Consider the following 23,909-nt stretch of genomic DNA (forward strand, 5'->3'; position numbering starts at 1 on the left):
TGGTAGCATTGCCTTTAAATTGTTTAACTTAGGTCAAACGTTTCAGGTAGCCTTCCACAAGCTTCCCACAATAAGTTGGGTGAATTGTGGCCCATTCCTCCTGACAGAGCTGGTGTAACTGAGTCAGGTTTGTAGGCCTCCATGCTCGCACATGCTTTTTCAGTTCTGCCCACACATTTTCTATAGGATTGAGGTCAGGGCTTTGTGATGGCCACTCCAATACCTTGACTTTGTTGTCCTTAAGCCATTTTGCCACAACTTTGGAAGTATGCTTGGGGTCATTGTCCATTTGGAAGACCCATTTGCGTCCAAGCTTTAACTTCCTGGCTGATGTCTTGAGATGTTGCTTCAATATATCCACATAATTTTCCTGCCTCATGATGCCATCTATTTTGTGAAGTGCACCAGTCCCTCCTGCAGCAAAGCACCCCCACAACATGATGCTGCCACCCCTGTGCTTCATGGTTGGGATGGTGTTCTTCGGCTTGGAAGCCTCCCCCTTTTTCCTCCAAACATAACGATGGTCATTATGGCCAAACAGTTCTATTTTTGTTTCATCAGACCAGAGGATATTTCTCCAAAAAGTACGATCTTTGTCTCCATGTGCAGTTGCAAAACATAGTCTGGCTTTTTTATAGCGGTTTTGGAGCAGTGGCTTCTTCCTTGCTGAGCGGCCTTTCAGGTAATGTCGATAGAAGACTCGTTTTACTGTGGATATAAATACTTTTGTAGCTGTTTCCTCCAGCATCTTCACAAGGTCCTTTGCTGTTGTTCTGGGATTTATTTGCACTTTTCGCACCAAAGTACGTTCATCTCTAGGAGACTGAACGCGTCTCCTTCCTGAGCGGTATGACGTCTGTGTGGTCCCATGGTGTTTATACTTGCGTACTATTGTTTGTACAGATGAACGTGGTACCTTCAGGCATTTGGAAATTGCTCCCAAGGATGAACCAGACTTGTGGAGGTCTACAATTTTTATTCTGATGTCTTGGCTGATTTCTTACGATTTTCAAATGAGGTCAAGCAAAGAGGCACTGAGTTTGAAGGTAGGCCTTGAAATACATCCACAGGTACACCTCCAATTGACTCAAATGATGTCAATTAGCCTATCAGAAGCTTCTAAAGCCGACATCATTTTTGGGAATTTTCCAAGCTGTTTAAAGGCACAGTCAACTTAGTGTATGTTAACTTCTGACCCACTAGTATTGTGACACAGTGAAATATAAGTGAAATAATATATCCGTAAACAATTGTTGGAAAAATTACTTGTGTCATGCACAAAGTAGATGTCCTAAACGACTTGCCAAAACTATAGTTTGTTAACAAGAAATTTGTGGAGAGGTTGAAAAACGAGTTTTAATGAGTCCAACATAAGTGTATGTAAACTTCCAAATTCAACTATATATATATATATATGACTGAAAACACAATGTATAATGATTAAGTACTATCTATCCAGATGTAATGTACAGTGCATTCGGAATATATTCAGACCCCTTGACTTTTTCCACATGTTGTTACGTTACAGCCTTATTCTAAAATTGATTAAATTAAATGTTTTCCTCTTCAATCTACACACAATACCCTATAATGACGAACTAGTATTGTGAAGTAACTACAATGTTGTTGATCCATCCTCAATTTTCTCCTATCACATCCATTGAACTCTTTAACTGTTTTAAAGTCATCATTGGCCTCATGATGAAATCTCTGAGCAGTTTCCTTCCTCTCCGGCAACTGAGTTAGGAAGGATGCCTGTATCTTTGGAGTGACTGGGTGTGTTGATACACTATCCAAAGTGTTATTTATAACTTCACCATGCTCAAAGGGATATTAAATGTCTGCTTTTAAAATGGTTGCCCATCTACCAATAGGTGCCCTTCTTCGCCAGGCATTGGAAAACCTCCCTGGTCTTTGTGGTTGAATCTGTTTGGAATTCACTGCTAGACTGAGGGACCTTACAGATAAATTGTATATGTGGGGTACATAGATGATGTAGTCATTCACAAATCATGTTAAACACTATTATTGCACACAGAGTGCAACTTATATGTGACTTGTTAAGCAAATTTTTACTCCTGAACTTATTTAGGCTTGCCATAACAAAAGGGTTGAATACTTATTGACTCACGACATTTCAGCTTTACATGTCTTCATTTCTAAAAACATAATTCCATTTTTGCATTATGGCGTATTGTGTGTAAGCCAGTTACAAACATTTTCCAATGTAATACATTTTAAATTCAGGCTGTAACACAACAAAATGTGGAAAAGGTAAAGGGGTATGAATACTTTCTGAAGGCAGTGAAGGCCTACGGGCTAAGATACATGATGCATGCCACTATGTTTTGAAAAAGTAGCAAAAAAAATGCATGCGCTGTTTGTTGCCTTTAGACCGCACACGCTGGGCATCATTCACAAGTGATAATATTCTCACCCGTCAGACTATTCTCAATTTAATCTGGTCTTTACATATACTAAATAATATATTTGTGAAATTAGTTTTGATTTAGAATTACCATGCACCTGTCGGAACAAGGCCAGTGTAAAAAAGACGTAATCCATATGCACTTGAATAGCGAATGGAGGACGCTTTCCCGTGGTTCATTTTCATGCCAGCCAGGTAGGTTACCTCGGTTGTAAAGCAAAGCAATGTGCTTAATATAAGAAAATAGAAAGATGATGGGATCCTCCTCTTTTTAATACACAGCATCAAAACTTGTTTTTCTCACGCAATTGCACAGCCCATAGAAATGTTGCGCAACATAGGCTTATAACCCTTATTTCATTCCATGCATCAACCAGCTATGAGGAGCTGGCTCTCTCTGTGTAACAGGTGATCCTATTCCGCTCAAACTCAATGTCAGGGCTGAACTGTTGGATTTGATTTCGTTTGCATTGATGTCAGAGTGATTAAAAGGGACAATAGAGCCCTGAGTACCAGGCCATTAGCAAGTGGCCTAATGACCATCAGTGGCATCAGAGCACAGTTTTGGAGAAGACTAGTAACCATGACTCAACAGTCACATGGAATTTGACTGCGATCATGACTCATGACTGCCGGTGATACGGTCACCGTAACAGCCCAAGGGAGGACCATTTTTTTTATGAGCATAGCCTTATTTCTATTACAGCATACTGAATGACTGTCATTCATATTCCATTCACCCAGCTCAAGGTAACATCGATAGGTTTAAGCTACTACATGATACTCAAATTTGTCCTATATCCATCATGATGTTGCAACAACCTAGGCTACAAATTAAAGTTTATAATGTAGGTGCACATGTCGAGAGACAAATTGAAGTAATCAAGGTGACATTTACACATTCAATACCGCCTAGAAAGTTTCTATTGGACATATTCAGGTAGGTCCCTCCCCGTTTCGTTCCGTTTGTAGTAGCCTAAACCTTAGCAAGCTAAACATCTGCACCTAAACCTGGCTGCCTCCTACAACATTTCCTGCCCGTACAACTGCTACCAGGTCTCTATTTTACACCAGTAAACTGGTTTAATACATTTACTTAGGTGCTTTGTTAAAAAAAACACTGTTCATTTGACAGTAACATGGGAGCTGCAAAACCTGTAACTGCAGAAGTGTGCAAAATGGCAGCCAGTGCATGGGTAAGGCAAGAGGAAGGTCATTCACACATGGACTCACAGGAGAAAACATGGCTAATCTAATCCCATTACGAAGGTACAAAGGAGAGCAGTCACAGTGCTCAGCCCACACAATGTGACAGCCTGTAGCTGCTCTGGATGGATGGCCTGTGTGCCTCTGCCATGCAGATGTATCATGCAGCATGCCCGGGGTGCTGTCTTCAACAGAGCCATAGTAATGGAGATAGTTGTTTTCAAATGCATTATTTCAATGATTGATTTATGGCTGTACTTGTGATGGCTTCCATTTAGGGTAGCCTAACTAAAATGATAAATAAACATTTTCCACAACATTTTGCTCCCCCAGAAATGTCCTTTCGGCACAATAAACAGAATAACATACAGTATGTGTCTGAAATGAAATAGCATAAAAGGCTTGAGAATGGAAATTGACTTTACACATGAAGACAAATTGACTGCTCACATGAAGTGAAGTGTTGAAAATCAATTTTCAATACCAATACATTGCTGAATATTGCTTGATAAAGTAATGCCTTGTGGTAGTATTGGTATGAAGCACTTTGCACTGACAACTGCATCTATACTGAACAAAAATATAAAACGCAACATGCAACAATTTCAATGATTTTACTGAGTTACAGTTCATATAAGGAAATCAGTCAAATTAAATAAATAAATTAGGCCCTAATCTATGGATTTCATATGACTGGGCAGGAGAGCACCCATGGGTGGGCCTGGGAGGGCATCGGCCCACTCACTTGGGAGCCAGGTCCTGACAATCAGAATTCGTTTTTTTTTCCCACAAAAGGGCTTTATTATGGAAAGAAATTCTCCTCAGTTTCATCAGCTGTCCGGGTGGCGGGTGGCTGGTCTCAGACAATCCCGCAGGTGAAGAAGCCGTATGTGGAGGTCTTGTGCTGGCGGGGTTTCACGTGGTCTGCGGTTGTGAGGCCAGTTGGACATACTGCCAAATTCTCTAAAACGACGTTGGAGGCGGCTTATGGTAGAGAAATGAACATTCAATTCCCTTGCAACAGGTCTGGTGGACAATCTTGCAATCAACATGCCAATTGCACGCTCCCTCAAAACTTGACACATTTGTCTAAAGGCAAAAAACGCCCCTGCAATTTCCACCTCAAAAATGTGTACACAAAAAAAAAGAGGGCTGGTCAAAGACATCCATCTGTCTTTTTCCTGGGCTTTCCTCCGTGATACAAACTGCACTGGAAATTAAAAGGGACTTTTGAGAGTGGGAACCTTTTAAATGTATTTTTGCTATGTGCTCCATTTCATTATTGGAAAACACATCAGTTTGCCCCTGGTGTGAGAATTCCAGGGTACAGACAACTGATAAAGACGGAATTGATTCCATCCAGCAGAGGTGTCTCAGTTTAGACCTGGAGCAAAATGTGTCCTTGCACTTTTCCTCCAGTATCTAAAGGCAAGTTGTCAAAGAGAAAACATCAATCTCTTGCTTCAGGACTTCTAAAAAGCCGTTTTTCCTCTACCTTATCATTAAATAGGGTGGCAGGTAACCTAGCAGTTAGAGCGTTCGGCCAGTAACCGAAAGGTCACTGGTTCGAGAACCCGAGCCAACAAGGTGAAGAATCTGTCGATGTGGCCTTGAACAAGGCACTTAACCTCCAAGGTCCACACAAACTCTCTCACAGGTGTCAAAACATAGCGAATTTAAATACATTTTTGTTAGAACTTTAAACTATGTTACATTTTTTTGCATTAACAGAATGCCAGAGACAGCCCTGAAAAGACAGTGAATCTGTATGTGAAAAAAAGGAGATAACAACTGAAGTGGAGAGAACAAGGTAAACAACATCATCCCTTTATGAAACCATTTGAGCACCAGCAAACTCTAACAGATATTAAAATGGCTCAGCCTGGGGATACCAGTGAGATATGCAGCCCACATATTTGGCACAAATGATGTAAAAGCCTGTAAATTCAAAAGAGACCACATTTTCTCGCTGCCCTTTTATAATCATTTTCAAAAGACCCTAAAGCAAGTATGTTACATCCAGAGCAGTTGGTGTGGTAATGGGTCATACTCGTAGTGATGCATGTATTCTTAGTAAAACTGGCTTTGTTGTATTATCAATCTCAGCCAGCCAATGTTTTAGCCCACAAGTTCTTGTCACATCAAGGAAGCCCTTGACATGAGCCTGTAAAAGCACTTAAACATTATCATCTTTACATTTATCGATTTCTGAAGCCTTACATTATCAGGTTTTACCAGAGGAATCTATAGTAAGCTTGTGCATTGTTTTTGTTTTGTTGCGTTTGTGTTTTCCTCTCCTCTTATCATTTTGTGCTATGCAGTGGTGGCCTCTTCAGAGAATAAATACAAGTCTGTTCCAATTTCATGCTATCTTCTTACAAGTTAATTATGTGGAGGCCTACAAAGGACAAGAGAGGCTTTGGCAGAGGGACAACAGTCCAGGTCTCGTCTTTGTTGTTTTGTCTGTTTTGTTTCTTCTTCTCCCAGACACACTCTCCCTCTCTTTTTCTCTCTCTCTGCCTCTCACAACACAGGAGAATAATCTTCCCTGCAGAGAGTTTGGAGATAAAAACAGAGAGAGCTGAAGGGTCCTTGGTGAGCCCAAGGCAAGGAGAAGGTCAACAGGACTGCTAAGAAGGGCTGTTATCATCTTGGTAACATGTTATCGGGAAGCCTGCAGTCCTGGTTATTTACAGTTATTGCTCCTTCTGGGTGCACACTTCAGTGCTTGGGGCTGGGCTGATTGAGCTGTAATGAGTTCAGGAACACAGGGAGTGGGAAAAAGAAAAGGGGAAAAACAAGGGAGACTAGAAATCAACGACCACACCAATAGGTCAGCAGAAAAAAAAAAGTTTCACTGAAAATGCAAGTGGAGACAAAAGGAGAGTGAACTACTAGGATGGCTCTTCTCTCCATGCACGTCCTTCCATTTGAAACAAAACAAATCTCCCCAATAGAAGAGGAGAGGGCAGGGTCCCCAATGAGGCCCCTGGCAGGTAATCTGACAGTAAGTGACTCTTGACATTCAATACAGTGTGACAGAGAGGGAGGTGCCAACCCTCAGAGTCAAAGTCACAGGCCAAACTGAGGATCAACATCACTGCTATGAATTTGTTCGAAAATGTTTCTATTTTTTTACCTGCACCTGTCCAGTATTGTGTATTAATCGGATAGGCCCATAGTTAAGGGGAGGTTGAAGTGAATCTGAGAGTTGAGCTAGTCAGGAAGAGGATGTCTGTAAATCCCAGTGTGGTTTCCACCGTCAGGAGCAACGGTGAGGAAATCTCTCATTGTGAAACAGCTTTTCAATCTGGGGAATTACACAAAGTGCTGCTACTGTCAATGCACTGCCAGCTTTACACAAAAATGAAAGGACAGGAAAAAGGCTATATTGAAAGTCATTCAAAAGGCTTGGCAGAGGATCAGGTTTTTGTGCAATCACTCTGGCAAGCTGTCCCCAAGCATGGTGCAATTACTTAAGAGAAATTAAGCAACAGAGCAATAAATATATATATAACAAAGTCAAAAAGTACCCCCAAAAAAATATTAATAATAACTTTTTTTTTAAATACCAGAAAGGCAAAGACATCATATCCACAGACATCCTAATCTCTATTAAATGCATTGGATGTAAGAGAAGATGCATATTTTGGACATATCAATTTACAAAAATCTTTTATCAAGAAAGAAAATAGTGAAGAGGGATGTTTCGGCTACGAATTCTTCATCACTGCAGGAAGTGCAGATCCCAGAGGTTTCCAAGAGCAGAGTGCAGATTTAACATTCTTCAGAAGAGGGATGCAAAGTGTCCCTCTCATTAGAAAAAGATTGTTCAAATACTCAAATAGCCCTTATTCACAGCCAGTGGGCAGTCTCGAATTGTTTTTCTGGTAGATGTTGGAGTCCATAGAGGCATCTCACATTCGCTAGAAAATCCTTTCAAGTGTTTTGAAGAGACAAATCTCTCACAATGTGATGCCTATGTATGTGAAGGGCCAGGCTTGCATCAGAAAATAAGCTGTCTGTCATGATATTTGACCACATAAGTATTTATGTCCATCCATGTCAAAATCAGATAAGATTAAATCAATTTGTTGACTTGTGTCACGGCTGTTTGAAGGATCGGACCAAAATGCAGCGTGTTCGTAGTTCCACATATTATACTTATTGTGAAACTAAATGCAATACACGAAAAATACTTGAATACACAAAAAAAAAACGTGACGCAGAGAGGAAAACACACTACTCAAAAGATAATAACCCACAAAACCAGAAGAGAAAAACCCCTACTTAAATATGATCTCTAATCAGAGGCAGCGAGGATCAGCTGCCTCCAATTAGAGATCAACCCAAACAATACCAACATAGAAATAGAAAAACTAGAACTTAAACATAGAAATAGAAAACATAGAACAACCACCCAAAACACCCCCTGTCACGCCCTGACCACTCTACTATAGAAAATAACAACTTACTATGGTCAGGACGTGACAACGTGTCTGTACTGCATATCATGGCAATGTGTTATTAGGAAATGGGATTAATAATTAGCTTAGTCATAACAATCATTGAGATATGCACATTAACCTACATCAAGACTAGTTGTTTAGCCTTGAGCATTTCAATGAAATCTTATAGGCATACATCCACTATCCTCATGTGTCAAAATAAATCAAGGCAGAAACATTAAAAAGCGCTAAAATCCCATTTCTACCAAGATGGCATTCATAGGTGGTTGCCCCATCAATGAATATTGTAGCGGCAGAAATTGAATTATAGCATAGCCTTTGAGAATATGATCGTCTAATAGCTTCACAACTTCTCTCCCAATCTGGCAGAACCCGGCCTGCATATTATGCACAGTGTTTGGCAGAGGGAAGACAGAAACAATATAAAGTCATTATCCTGGTAGGAAGCTCTGTCAAGTCTACCTACCCTGAAGCAACTGGTCATCACTAACAAATGCAAACCACTGAAAGCAGTTGTACCTGGCTAAATATCCGATATTCTATTCTGCCTGTGACACCAAAGTATCTCTGCAATCCTTCAACTAAATTATTTTAAAGGGGATACATACTTACATTCAATATGAGATCTTAATAAACCTGTATGTGGTGTACATTTCAATGTTGTCTACTCTGAATAGTGCAAGACAGCTGTCTGTATCAAAATCTCATGTATTCTATCAAAATAGTCTATATTTTGCACTTCACTTTACAAACATATTCTGCGCATGAATTTGTGATATCAAACAAAACCTGACACATGAATGAAGCTCATCTCAGGAAGGCATTCTAAATAAATCAGCAAAATAAACAGAGGCAGCTTAAAAAACATGAACTGGTAAAGCGTTACAAATCCTCGCCATTTTCACAAACTGCACCCTCTTGCCTCAGATGAGAAATGACACGTCTGCCTAGAAACTGTGTTTATGGAATCAGGATTGCTTGGAAATGAATTACTCCATCATTGGAGCTCTGCGTTCACACACCACAAGTGCAATAGAAGCTTGTTGCCGTCATGTTCACTTACAACATATTAACATCTGAGAGATTGAGGAGAAGCATGGACCCTGAGGACTATGACCCGAAGGCCCAGAATCCCCATACCACCATCTCTGTATCATTTAGAGACAACGAAAAACATGATTCATCACAGCCAAACATCCTGTACTAGCACACAAACACATGTCAACACTAAAGGGGAGCAAGCCAACATCAACCTAAAATGCATTTTTATGTCTTTGTGTGCAGTTGAAGGAAGTTGAAGGTAGTGTCACAAGCCATTGTTAACTAGTGTTAGCACAATGACTGGAAGTCTACCCGAACAGTATGCATCTGACTCTGGGTAAGTACAGTAGAAAAATGGCTTAATTGCCAAAATCTAATACTATCCCTTTAAGTAGGCTACATGAGCAATAATGGCAATAAAGTGTACGACTGTTGCATTATAAAATAATATGCATAAATGAACCTTTTCTACCTATCGTTAAAGCACCACCATGTAAAGGAAACATTTGCCAGCAATGTGAATATTCTGTTGAAACAATTACCCTACAAATCTTACAAAACGTTTGTGTGGTTACTAGCATTTTGTGACATTTTGAGAACAAGAGGCCAGCTCAATATTTTTATGTATCTCAACAATCAACAATTAACTTTCAAAATATTGAAGATGTTTGTACTACTTCTGCCAGGAGAAGTGTCCGTGTCAGAGCAAACTGGGCCATGTGTTCCCTCTCTGATTAGATGAAACCAAGAGCGGCAGGCGAGAATGTCAGACAGGATTATCGCCCGTTTCATTTGCTCTGCTTTTGCACAAACCTGATATCACCTCCCCTGCCTCGCTCAGTGACATGGCACAGACACATATGATAACTGAGACTACTGTAGCTTGCAAATATTATGACACTAGATGGGACTCTTCTGAAAAGTTTGCTCTGCTCAAACATGCAATGAAAAAATGGAGCAAGTATTCTTACAATATGTATTTTTTCTGTACATCATTAACATAGTATTTTACCTGTGCAAAGTGTATTCTACAGACTAGCAAGGGGATTGGCAAGGATTCTGCTCATGCTGTGACCCTGGGTTAAGTGCAATGGCTGCCCATGTCTCCAGAGCTACAAAGCTCTATGCCTGCTTAAGCGTAGCACCTTAGTCTTGGGATGTTTTGTTTCCTTCAGGGCCATGCCTATATAACGACACAACACCCACTGGGTATCAGATGGGACGTAAAAGGAAATAAAAAATTGACAAAAAAAAGAGTCCAGAAAAGAGGGCGAGAAAGCAAGGGAATGGACAAAAATGTAATAATATGCAATGTAATAATATAAATAAATATATTTTAACTCATAGTTATAAATGGTTGATAAATAGAATAAATCAAAAGGAATAGTCTAGCCGACTCTCACTTGACAGTTCAAATTTATCTCCATAATCTCCTCCCGACTTAAAAGAAGAAGAAAAAAAGCTAAAAAAAAAAGAAAATGTGAAAAGACCATTTAGTGTTTTGGGCAGTGAAGCCAATCCAATACCAAGGACAAGTAAGGGAGACGGAGAGGCTCGATTTCCTCTCAATACATCAGAGTCATAGCCTAAGTGTTACTGCACAACAAAATATTCATCTGGAAAACCCATAACTCAGTTAAAGTTACATAAGCTTATATAAGACAAAGTTAAAACAGGAATTTTAGCCTATATGGAATGGCTAGCTAGTGACTGTAAGATGCAATGACATCCAAAATTATACCCACGATCCAAAGATAAATAAGCAACTTTTACAGTATATACTTAATTTAATTATATTTGGTTACCAATCTAATCAGAAACCACGATGTACAGCTTTAAATCCGTTTTTCCTTTTCAGAAGAAAAACAAGTTTTGTCTACTGCCTTCCGCTATGTTATATTTTAATCACATTTTAGTCTTGGAATAAAACCAACAACAGGACATCAGGAGTGGCACTGTAGCTCAGCCCTCTCCAAACCACTTGTGCTAAGCATCTTGCTTGATTGTTAAAGCGTTTCCTTCTTCTTTAATCAATGAAGACCCAACTGTCTTGATTCATGGTTACTCTGGAGTATATAAATGTCTTCTGACAAGCTTGACTGCATTTCCCCCCAGCATTCGTTCAGTTCCTGTTTCGTTTTTTTCCTCTCTAAATGTTGCTTTGGCTCTGGCTGTAATCACTCATCCTGTAGATGGGCTCTGCAATTGCAACATGAACACTTCTAAGAGAAGATAAGGCAAGAGAATCCGTAAAATGCTTGGGAAAAGAAAAAAACAATTAAACCTTCATCAGCAGTGAACAGTGCAGGAATTGTTCATAGTGTTTATCCTCATTAGTAATCTCTCCGCAGAATCCTTTTAGTCATTTTTTTTACAGTTTTCTATTGTTCACTGATTCCAAAAATATTTTTTCATCTATTATCATTACTGTGCATGATTTAAAATCCACGTAGCAAATCCATGAAATGCTTCAGAGGTTCCATACTTTCTATAATGTCTATGGCGGATACATTCGTTTTGCATTTGGAAAGAATTTTATTATCAAGAATAAACATAAGTATATGCCCTACTTTTGCTTATTCATTCAGTTGCTACTTACTCCCCTCAGACTATGTTAACACATTTAGTTGGCATTTCAGAGGTATCCATGTCATATAAAAACAAAACTTCCATTTAAAATGATTTGTACACAATCATTTGGTCTTATTTTCTCATTCTTTGATGTCATTTAGCAGTCAGCAGTGCAGAAAATTTACATTTTATCTGTTACACTGTAGCCATGTAAAAGTTGCATAAATTACATTCGTTTTCCAAATTTGGATAAAACATTTACATCACAAATGGTTAGAAACACAAAATGCCACATGAATAAACATTATGGTACAGAAATGGTTATATTTTGGAAGGAAACCCCTCCCTACACTCTTAGAAAAAAGAGTTATTCGACTGTCCCCATAGGAGAACCATTTTTGGTTCCAGGTAGAACCCTTTTTGGTTCCATGTAGAACTTTTTTGGGTTCCATGTAGAACCCTGTGTAAAAGGTTCTACATGGAACCCAAGAGCCTTCTTCAAAGGGTTATCCTATGGGGACAACCGAAGAACCCTTTTAGGTTCTAGATTGCACCTTTTTTTCTATGAGTGTATATGGGGCAGGTAGCCTAGTGGTTAGAGCGTTGGGCCAGTAACCAAAAGGTAGCTAGATCGAATCCCCGAGCTGACATGGTAAAAATCTGTTGTTCTGCCCCTGAACAAGGCAGTTAAACCACTGTTCCTAGGCCATCATTGAATATAAGAATTTGTTCTTAACTGACTTGGCTAGTTAAATAAAGGTTAAAAAAAATAAATATGCAGTGTTATCTCAGTAGGAAAAACAACACTATGCCATGTCTGATAGGTGGGCACAGGATTTGCCCAGAGCATGAATGAGGTGCATCAGCCTGATATTCCATGAAAATGGTGAAAGCGAGTGGCAGACGCATGCAGGCAAGACAGTTGATGAAGTGTGAAGGGAAATGGCTTCCAACAGCAGTGGATGCTGTGGTGGACTCAAGTTATCTGCATAGCAAATAGAAAAACACTCGCTAGTCGCTAGCACATCCAGGTCTGTGAAAAGAGCATCTGTTTGGACTTGATAAATCACCTTTTCTTTCTTCAGTTAGACTTTTTCCCTGTTCTCTGGCATACCATCATAATATCCCTACTTCTTTATCTGTCTTATTACTAATTCCCTCAACTCACATGACAGTATCAAAGCTGTGGCCTGAGAAAGAGGAAGAATGCTAAATAAAAACAGCAGTGACTTACAATAGGTCTATAACAAAATACAAAGTTTGCTGAACTGCTACTTAGACAAAAGATGTTGGCAATTACAGGTGATTTTGGATATTACAGCCGAACTCATAACAATCAATGAGGCTTAATGAGTTGTGTCTGCAGTCAGTGTGAAACAAGTCAATTAGAAGATTTTACAGGTACCGCATATCCCACAATGGAAGGTCACATGAATATGTGAGTCAGAGTTCTGTTGTAGGGTACCGTACGCTTATCAATTAACCTTACTAAATATCTGCGATCTCCAAAGGCTTTACTTTGATTCGGTCTCCCTCTCCATGCAACTCGATGTCTGAAGACCAAGTTCAATAATCAATGATGGCTTAATTACTTGTGTGAATGGTCAACAGGAACAGTAAAACAATATGCTAACACTGTCAGTGTCATCCTTTAATGAGAAACACAGTGCTGGAGGCAATCAAGCCATTGACCACCTACATTCAGAATCCACAAAAAGATGTAAGATTCAATTGAATACCTACAGGCAGCTCTCAAAGTTCATCATTAGATCTGACAAGTACTTTATTATTAATATATTTGTAGGAAAGATTTTCCTACAAATATAAGCTACAGAATGGTTTAGCTAAATCCTAATTGTGCACAGATGGATGCACAGGTTGAATTCTGGAAAATGATTCACTGTATAGAATATTTCAAATTTATTCTAATTTGACAGTTAAGATTATTTCTGCTTATTCGTAAAACTAATGGAGCTCATTTGATTTGTGATTGGTGACTAATATTACCAAGTAAAGAATTATGTTTCAAGCACTAATCGCGCTTTCACATTAAAGCAATGCCATAATTCTGTCTGACATTGATAGAAAATAACTGTCAAAGTGACAAACATTTCATTTCTCCATGTACACATCGTAAAACTAATGATAAAGGTCCACGTAATAATAGATACAAATATGTTCCTTTCTCTAAATAAAAACCCATTGATTCATAAACATCCATAACAAAATGAAATTGATGGGCTAAAGAGATCATTATAACTATTAAAACTCAATTAGCATATAGAAGTCTATGAAAATTGACATTGTTTTTCATACCTCCATATCTACAGAACCATCAATATGGTTTTAATGACAGCTTGAGGAAATAGTCATTATTTTCTATACTATCAAAGTCTGCATTTTCTTGTATTATCTTAAAAAGCAAAGGAAGGAGGACTGCTGAAGCTAGTGTGACTCAGAGACCTGTGGGCTGCAATGCCTCTGAAAATACATACCACTGACATAATCTGCATATGGTTGACAAGAAACTGAATTATGTCTCATCTAAATGTAAATTAGGGGTTTTATACATTTAGTAAACGGCTTACATTACCGTAGTCTGTTTTAATAAACCAATTAGAATTTATTAGCAGGGATACTAAAGAAATCAAATCAAATCTCTAGTTTCTAAAATGTATGGAAAATGTTGACAGCTGTCCTACAAAAAAAGTGGCAATATTGGCAGGATGAATCTCACTGAGTGATATCTCCGCATAAATTCAAATAAATGTCTGCTTGAATTCACATGTTTCAGACAATAAATTATGTTTGAGGAGATGTGATCCATATAGTGATCCGTACAGTAGCCTCTATAAGGCTATTCAAATGTTCTTCCTGTCAGTGTCATTTTACATAACAAATGCATGAATTGGAAATGTGAGACCTTCACAGATATCACTGTCACTGCATGGAATGTGGATGCTAGTTATTTGACCATGCGGTGAGTGATACTGTCTAGATATTGATGTAATCTAAAGGGTAAATTTAAGCACTACATCAACAGTAGATATTCAACAGTAGATATTGATCTTGAATCTTCTTGGCAAACGAACATGTTTTAAATATGTTTACACCTTGGTAATATGAAAGGCATTCTTCTTCAGTGAAAATACATTGATATTGAATGCGTGTTGCTACTCAAGGTAGGCAATGCCAAATCGTTGGATTATGAATAGTCCTCTTTGTTTCTCAATTACACCAACAAAACAAACCCCAATTCTTTACTGACAGTGAGGGCTAAGTCCTGAAAAAAACATATCACTCCTTGTGAAATTTATTGACAGATACTCACCATATGACCACTGAAGTCAAAAATGACTTTTTATCATTTAGTCCTCATATAGGAGACCTGTTGGCTTATAAGTGGTTAAAACAGTTAGCCTAGCTGCAGTGTTGCTTCGTTGAAACAGCAACACAACATTAATTTGACATTAGCGTAGTTCAATTCCTCTCCGTTTCCAACTTCAGTAATGCATTTACTGGAAAGAGATTAATATCAATTCCATAAATCATTCAGGAGAATTTCCGGACCTAGAGACATCGGGGTAATGTTATACATGTTAGCGGATCTCAGTCTGTGAGCTCAACGCCCATTAATCAATGTCTGAGGTCCTCCGAGCATGTCATCTGGGAAAATAAGGAAACTTATTTAAAAACCCGTAAGAAATGTAAGTCTCCTGATTATTTATTAATATCCATATCAACCTCCTAAAACATATGTTTGTCTACTCTCCCCTCTATTCACTCTCCTTTGACAGGCCACATGCATAGCCGTTTTAATCTTCATTTATAACTCGAGATCGAGCATAACACTCACTTATAGACAAATCCTCAAATCCTCATGGCTTCCCAGATCTTAGTTAGAAGCTCTTTGTTTATCTCTTAACTTTCAAACCTCTCACCTGTTATGTGGTGCCATGGTGTGACTGACAATATCATATGATATTATAGTAATACCCTATCATCTGAATTTAATTTGATTGACAGTGCCGTTCGGTAGTATAAGCTTACCTTAAAAAATGGTGTCTAATAAACCTCTAATCACTTGTTTATTCAGTATTATGTCTGGGAGAAAAACACAGATTCTTCTCAGATGTTTCAAACTCTATCCAAATAAACAAAGTCAAAAAATCTAAATCAACTTAAAAAGTCTATCCTCTGACAGCTGGGCCAAACAGCACAGAATCACAAGTTAAACTTCATCTCTGCACAGCCAGAAATTGGTTGCCTGCCAAGAATATGAAAGCTATGTCTCATCTGTTGAAGACCCTGAACCTAATCTCCCAGCAGAGAATGATATTGTGAATGTTCCACAGGCCCACTGATTCACTGTCACTCCAGCCCAGAGCCGCTCTCTTTGCTGCCCACTTGACCTTGTCACAGCGGAAAGCACTTTATTTTCATTGTAGTGCCATTCATTTGGTTGAAAAGTTCAAAACAAAGGCCATTTGCAAAGCATTCTGGAACATATTAACTTGTTTAATTACAGTCTTCAACTAGGAAGATGGACAAGGTAAAAGAGCAGTGACTCACTTAGAACCTTTACATTTTTTTGTTACCATTTTCTATAGCTAATTAACCATTAAAAGACACAATCAAAGAAATGATTTAGGCCTAGTTGTATAGAATATTCTGCTTTTATTAATAGGCAATATTTAATATAATTTCACTGCTTCGATATGATGCAATTCAAATCACAGAAACATATCTAAGGAAATAAAATGGTTTTCGTAACTGAAGTATATGAGATCTGTAAAGGAGGATCAGAGGATCGCACTACAAAACAACCTGTTTGTATGCATGTGGGTCTTCCTGTATATTAGTAAACAAGAAAAAAAATAGGCTGAAAATGTAATACAGTACCCAGAAATGTGGTATATAGTGATAAATGACCTGTCAACCTGCCTTGCACCAGCAGGCATAGCCTACATTAAATTCATTATTTACTATAGCCTAAGTCTTATACTGCCCTTTTTAAATTGAGGGATGACAATAATGTCATCATAGAATGATCACTTGATAACACTGGATTGTTTTGTGATCAAAATAGAATGACATAACCTATAACTAATTAAGCTAGGTAAAGGAAATTCTAAGTTAGCCTAATTAGCGTAAATAAGCCTAGTCTGTGGATATATTTACAAATATTGTGATAAATGTATCAAATGTTGCAGTAGTTTAAATTGTGATATTACACCTCATTACAGTTTGTACTTACCACTCTCGAAGCAAGCATCAAAGACAAGGTGGCCTTTCCGTGGAACTCCTGTGTATCCTGGTGGAGTCACCATCAGCTTGTTCACATTGCCCACCAAGGCGTCCTCTCCTCCTGCTTCACTGCCTAGGACAACCACATATCACTTGTCAAACAATTTCATCTTAACTAATATCTATTAAACACCCCACCATTCTAAGGATATCACATGCGGTAAATATCATATTAAGGCTAGATATCTCAATATTATCACACTTTGTGCCTCAGAAGTAGATACAGTATGACAAGATGTCTTTTGTGCATCAAATGTGGCTTGCCTGCCTTATGCATAGTAAGTAAGGCATGCTATTGGCAAAGCCTTAACTGAGGTCACCTTGCAGAAATATATCTACTTGTATTGTATTAGAACTAAATAAAAACCTCAAGACAACAAAAAGGCGTGAAATGATTTATTTTGGTGTATTCAGAGATTTCACTATTGTAAACAAATGGTGTTACTAGCTAAAACTTCACAACCTTTAAAAGCTATAGCCAGGTCTAACAAGTGCTTGGCCTGATTTGTTGACAGGTGCTAAAGCAGGTGGTTAAACAGCCTATGCTATTTGGAGTGAAACAAACTGTCCTTTACCTGCAGATAATGCATTAATAATTATCAAGTGTCCCTGATAGTGTTGCATTTAATTACAGTACAGCCTAGGTAGCTAATACCATGCCATGTCATGCATGTTAACCTACACATGTGGATTAGGATTGAACTCTATGAACTCAGGTCTCGTAATTGTAGACTAGAAAAGGACATTTAAATGTGATGTGCTTGCTAGTCTTGAAGTATTTATGGTTGTGATATAGTAGTAGTAGTGACAGCAATGGTATTAATAGTGTTTTCAAAGGCTATGTGTTAGTTATAGTGACCGATTTTTGGGTGGTTTGTAGGTGTGGAGTCATTATAGTCAGTGGTGTAAAGTACTTAAGTAAAAAATATTTTAAAGTACTACTTAAGTAGTTTTTTTCGGATATCTGGGCCTAGTTGCATAACATATCTTAAGTGTTTCTCTTAAGGCCATACTTCAGGGCTTTTACCATAGTTTGAAGGCATGCATGGCAGAAACAGTATCTGGCCTGATTCACTGACTAAATATCTCTTCAAAGTGATCACATTTATTTTGTTAGATAGCAAAACTTCCACAATCAACACAGGATAACAAAATTGCTTCAGAAGAAAATAAACCAGGTTAGTAGCATGGATTTTGCACCTTCCAATGTTTAGCTAAGTACCCAGTTGGTTGATGTTTTCCTTTTGTAAACAGGGCTGATGAAAGCAACAATCACCTCCACAAATGCTGTTTACACTGATATCCATACTGAATTAAACAGTTAAGGGACCTCATGGGCACCCTTAACTTTTTCACTCAATTTAAAGGGGACATTCACCTTAAAATGTTTTGTGCAAGTGACTTACAGTTAAGAAAACTTTAAGGGGAAAGATGAGGGGAAAATTAACTTCAGGTGTTTTATGCAACCGGACCCTGTACTATTTATATTTTGGACAACTATTACTCCACTACATTCCTAAAGAAAATATGTACTTTTTACTCCCATACCTTTTCCCTTTCACCCAAAAGTACTTGTCAATTCGAATGCTCAGGCAGGACAGCATTATGGTCCAATTCATGCAACTATTAATATAACACGTTGTCATCCCTACTGCCTCAGATCTAGCGGACTAACTAAACACAAACCCTGCGTTTGTAAACTAGGTCTGAGTGTTAAAATTTCAAAAACAAGAAAAGTGTGCCGTTTGGTTTGCTTAATATAATGAATTTCATGTATAGTATTTACTTTTACTTATTACTTTTTCACAAGTATGACAATTGAGTATGTTTTCCACCACTGTACTTAAGTACATTTAAAACCATGCACTTTTAAACGAGTAGTATCACTTTTACTTGAGTCATTTTCTATTAAGGTATCTTTACTTTTACTTAAGAATGACAATTGAGTACTTTTTCCACCACTGATTATAGTGGGCTAGTATTGTAGGCTAGAGTGAGTGCTATGTCATCATTAGGTGTTTTTAAGCTCTCAAAATATTTTTGTTTGTACATTCTGAAAGTTTTGTGGCAGTGATTTCAGTTTAGAGTGTTGAAGCCTGCATTCCACCATTGAAATGAGCGGGGATACAATACATTTTATAGTTTGAGGTAATGGTATAAAAAGCTGAATACAAGCACACTATTCCAGACTGGTCTGCTCGTTTTAGAGTTTGAATGGCGTGTCTAGCTTAAACGGTTGAAGACAAGCCAGAATTGCTTCCCATTCAAGTCTATGGCCCCTGAAATGCATTGGGATTAATACAAATGTGGTTGTAGTGTGAAAAGTACAAGTAGTATCAAAGCAACAGTTCCAGTGCCAGTCTGCATGTTTTAACTGACTTGCCTAGGTAAATTAAACACTTAAAAACAATTAATAGTATTCCTTTAATAGGCAACTCAACTGCCTGGGAGAGCATATTTTTCAAGAGTTCGTAAAATTCTAAAACATATTAGTCATTTCATCATTATTAAATGATGTTTTAGAAGTAAACAACCTTGTCATTTCTTATTTTATACACAATTAGCAAAAAATTTTTTGGGTAAATTAGGTTCGGTTTTGCACACATTCAAATCAAATCAAAGTTGATTTGTCACAAGCGCCGAATACAACAGGTGTAGACCTTACAGTGAAATGCTTACTTACAGGCTCTAACCAATAGTGTGAAAAAAAAGGTATGTGTGTGTGTGTAGGTAAGTAAAGAAATAGTAAAAAGACATTTGAAAATAAGAGTAGCAAGGCTATATACAGACACCGGTTAGTCAGGCTTATTGAGGTAGTATGTACATGTAGGTATGGTTAAAGTGACTATGCATATATGATGAACAGAGAGTAGCAGTAGCGTAAAAAGAGGGGTTGGCGGGTGGTGGGACACAATACAGATAGCCCGGTTAGCCAATGTGTGGGAGCACTGGTTGGTCGGGCCAATTGAGGTAGTATGCACATGAATGTATAGTTAGAGTGACTATGCATACATGATAAACAAAGAGTAGCAGCAGCGTAAAAGAGGGGTTGGGGGGCCACACAATGCAAATAGTCCGGGTAACCATTTGGTTACCTGTTCAGGAGTCTTAATGGCTTGGGGGTAAAAACTGTTGAGAAGCCTTTTTGTCCTAGACTTGCCACTCCAGTACCGCTTGCCATGCAGTAGTAGAGAGAACAGTCTATGACTGGGGTGGCTGGAGTCTTTGACAATTTGTAAGGCCTTCCTCTGATACCGCCTGGTGTAGAGGTCCTGGAGGGCAGGCAGCTTTGCCCCAGTGATGTACTGGGCCGTACGCACTACCCTCCGAAGTGCCTTGCGGTCGGAGGCCGAGCAATTGCCGTACCAGGCAGTGATGTAACCGGTCAGGATGCTCTCGATGTTGCAGCTGTAGAACCTTTTGAGGATCTGAGGACCCATGCCAAATCTTTTTAGTTTCCTGAGAGGGAATAGGCTTTGTCGTGCCCTCTTCACGACTGTCTTGGTGTGTTTGGACCATTCTAGTTTGTTGTTGATGTGGACACCAAGGAACTTGAAGCTCTCAACCTGCTCCACTGCAGCCCCGTCGATGAGAATGGGGGCGTGCTCGGTGCTCTTTTTCCTGTAGTCCACAATCATCTCCTTAGCATTGGTTACGTTGAGGGATAGGTTGTTATTCTGGCACCACCCAGCCAGGTCTCTGACCTCCTCCCTATAGGCTGTCTCGTCGTTGTCGGTGATCAGGCCTACCACTGTTGTGTCGTCTGCAAACTTAATGATGGTGTTGGAGTCGTGCCTGGCCATGCAGTCGTGGGTGAACAGCGAGTACAGGAGGGGAGTGAGCACGCACCCCTGGGGAGCTCCAGTGTTGAGGATCAGTGTGGCAGATGTGTTGCTACCTACCCTCACCACCTGGGGGCGGCCCGTCAGGAAGTCCAGGATCCAGTTGCAGAGGGAGATGTTTAGTCCCAGGTTCCTTAGCTTAGTGATGAGGTTTGAGGGTACTATGGTGTTGAATGCTGAGCTGTAGTCAATGAATAGCATTCTCACATAGGTGTTCATTTTGTCCAGGTGGGAAAGGGCAGTGTGGAGTGCAATAGAGATTGCATCATCTGTGGATATGTTTGGGCAGTATGCAAATTGGAGTGGGTCTAGGGTTTCTGGGATAATGGTGTTTATGTGAGCCATTACCAGCCTTTCAAAGCACTTCATGGCTACAGATGTGAGTGCTACGGGTCTGTAGTCATTTAGGCAGCTTGCCTTCGTGTTCTTGGGCACAGGGACTATGGTGGTCTGCTTGAAAGATGTTGGTATTACAGACTCAATCAGGGACATGTTGAAAATGTCAGTGAAGACACCTGCCAGTTGGTCAGCACATGCCCAGAGCACACGTCTTGGTAATCCGTCTGGCCCCGCAGCCTTGTGTATGTTGACCTGTTTAAAGGTCTTACTCACATCGGCTACGGAGAGTGTGATCACACAGTCGTCCGGAACAGCTGATGCTCTCATGCATGCCTCAGTGTTGCTTGCCTCGAAGCAAGCATAGAAGTGATTTAGCTCGTCTGGTAGGCTCGTGTCACTGGGCAGCTCGTGGCTGTGCTTCCCTTTGTAGTCTGTAATAGTTTGCAAGCCCTGCCAGGTTAGAGTCCCGCACCTTGAAAGCGGCGGCTCTATCCTTTAGCTCAGTGCGAATGTTGCCTGTAATCCATGGCTTCTGGTTGGGGTATTTTCACTTCCTGATTTTCAACCATCTTTGGATGGGTGTTTTAAAAATATATGGGAGTCCGATAATGAAAACCACATGATCATTTTAATAAATGGCATTGGTTGAGATGATAAAATATTGCAAAATTAGCTGCCTGTTAAGGGGAACGAATTCTTATTTACAATGACGGCCTACCCCAGCCACACCCTAACCCGGACGACGCTGGGCTAATTGGGTACCGCCATATTAAGCCAACGCTAGATATGATTTTGGACAATAGAAAAATATTGTTATGGGATCCTTATTAACTGTCTGCCTGTTATCTTCAAAATTTTTTATAATATCATTCAGTACATGAAATGTTATTGTTATTCTAAGCATATGAACTGTAAACGCATTCATTTACATGTATCATATTTATTCAGATCATCAGTCCTCATTTAACTAGGCCCATCTTCCATTATAAGTAAATTAAGCAGACAAGATGTAAATTAATGTATCCTTTTTTTGATGATTAAAAAAATTCCAATACTAAATAATGCTGGTTGAGATGTTTGCGATGCATTATTTATCAAAGTTTAAGTTTCTATAAAAGTCATGCACACAAAAATTATTCATTTCTAGCCTATATCTGGCATCACCATCAACAAACCATAATCTAACTCAGTTTAGGAGCCTGAGATCGCGGATATACTGAGGGAGTCATACCCTATGGTTATGACAATGTCATCCTGTCCTTTGTTTTGTTATGTGTTAAATGTGTATGCTTATAAGGCAAGGTATGCCTATTAGGCTAGGTCTACTTTAAAGCCTAGGTCTACTATGTTGTTTGTAAATGTTTTAAACGTTTATTTAAGAAGACCACAATGAAAATAAGTTTTCAAAGTTTTGGTGTCATCCTCAATGATTTTAAATGCATTATCCACATGTGGGTTGTATTGTGTTTTACATTGTCAAATAAACCTATTTTGAGGCTAAACACAATAATTTTTCAGATATTTTTTTTTATTGGTGTGCCAGTTAAAGGTTAAAGTTGTTATGGTGTTTACGGTTTTGGTACTAGAGATTCCAGCGGAATAATAATAATAATAAGTATGACCAGTTTATAAAGCAAAGCACACCTAATTAAAACCCGTACAATGACGTGTAGCCATTGCCATGCTATTACTATAGATATATAGGGAACCACTACTTCTTGTGTCTAACACAGCTACTTACATTTACATTACATTTATGGCTGTGCTACTTGCCACAGCCAGTTGCTGCAAGACAGCTAGTATTTGCTAGCTCTGGTCCTGTACGTCGTTCGGTTGAGAGTACAGCAGAACGACGCCCTGGACCAGAGCTAGCACTAGCTAACTAGCTAACGTTAGCTGCTAAACTCACAGTCACATAGCAAATCCCGCACATTAGATGCATGGCAAGTAGCCTGTCCAGGCAGAGTGTTTACGGCAAACACTTCAATTTGCTGAACATTTTCATGCTACTAGCTAGTATTATGTATATCAGGTAGCTAGCTAACTAGAAGGTTAACGTTACCTAACAAAGTAACGTCGTTCGCTAGTAACAAGCTTACTTAGCTAACTAGCAAAGTGATGTTTACAAACGATGTTGTGTCGGTCTAGGTGATTGATGCAGCAGTCCAGACTCATTCATAACTAAATGTGCAGCAACCTGCTATGCACTCTCATGCACTTGAATATAGGTACTATAGGAGGTAGGTAGCACTACTATTTACACACCAGCGTCGACGTCTCTCATGTTCTCCTCCATCTTCCTTTCCATTTTTGCACAACACACCAGCGCACAACGCTGGCTGAGTGTTGCCACGGCAACGCAGTCTAGGGATAAGGACAGGTGGGAGGGAGTTGGATGGTTTCCACTAGCTTCCACAGTCAGATTCCTCAGCCACAAAGTCAAAATTGGCTACAAGCCTACAACAACTATTTGCTTTGTGGTCTTCATTTAAGGTTAGGGTTAGGCATAAGAGTTAGCAGCGTGGTTAAGGTTAGGGTTAGGTTTACAATTTAATTTTAAGAAGATAAATTATAGAAATGGGCGGAGTTTATAACTTTGTGACGACCCATTGGGGTTGACCTAAGCAAGTCAAAAGCAGGTGCAAGCCTCAAGTAGAGCATTACATTTTAAGATAAATTATAGAAATCTCTTTGAAAATGTAGAAC

The 23,909-nt window shown here is 39.1% G+C and overlaps 1 protein-coding gene across 1 annotated transcript in view; it reads right to left on the bottom strand.

Moving 5' to 3' along the window:
• LOC106613892 (cytosolic carboxypeptidase 6) overlaps nucleotides 1-23,528 on the bottom strand; it is a 406,201-nt gene extending 382,673 nt beyond the window's left edge. Inside the window, exons 1-2 of the mRNA XM_045687571.2 lie at nucleotides 23,469-23,528; nucleotides 16,973-17,095 (exon numbers count right to left, since the gene is read on the bottom strand). Of these exons, the coding sequence (XP_045543527.1) occupies nucleotides 16,973-17,095; nucleotides 23,469-23,511 (166 nt within the window). The 5' untranslated portion in view covers nucleotides 23,512-23,528. The remainder of the gene's footprint in view (nucleotides 1-16,972; nucleotides 17,096-23,468) is intronic.
• Between the last annotated feature and the right edge of the window lie 381 nt (nucleotides 23,529-23,909).

This window comes from Salmo salar, chromosome 10 (genome assembly GCF_965601325.2).
Source record: "Salmo salar chromosome 10, fSalSal1, whole genome shotgun sequence".
Lineage (NCBI taxonomy): Eukaryota > Metazoa > Chordata > Actinopteri > Salmoniformes > Salmonidae > Salmo > Salmo salar.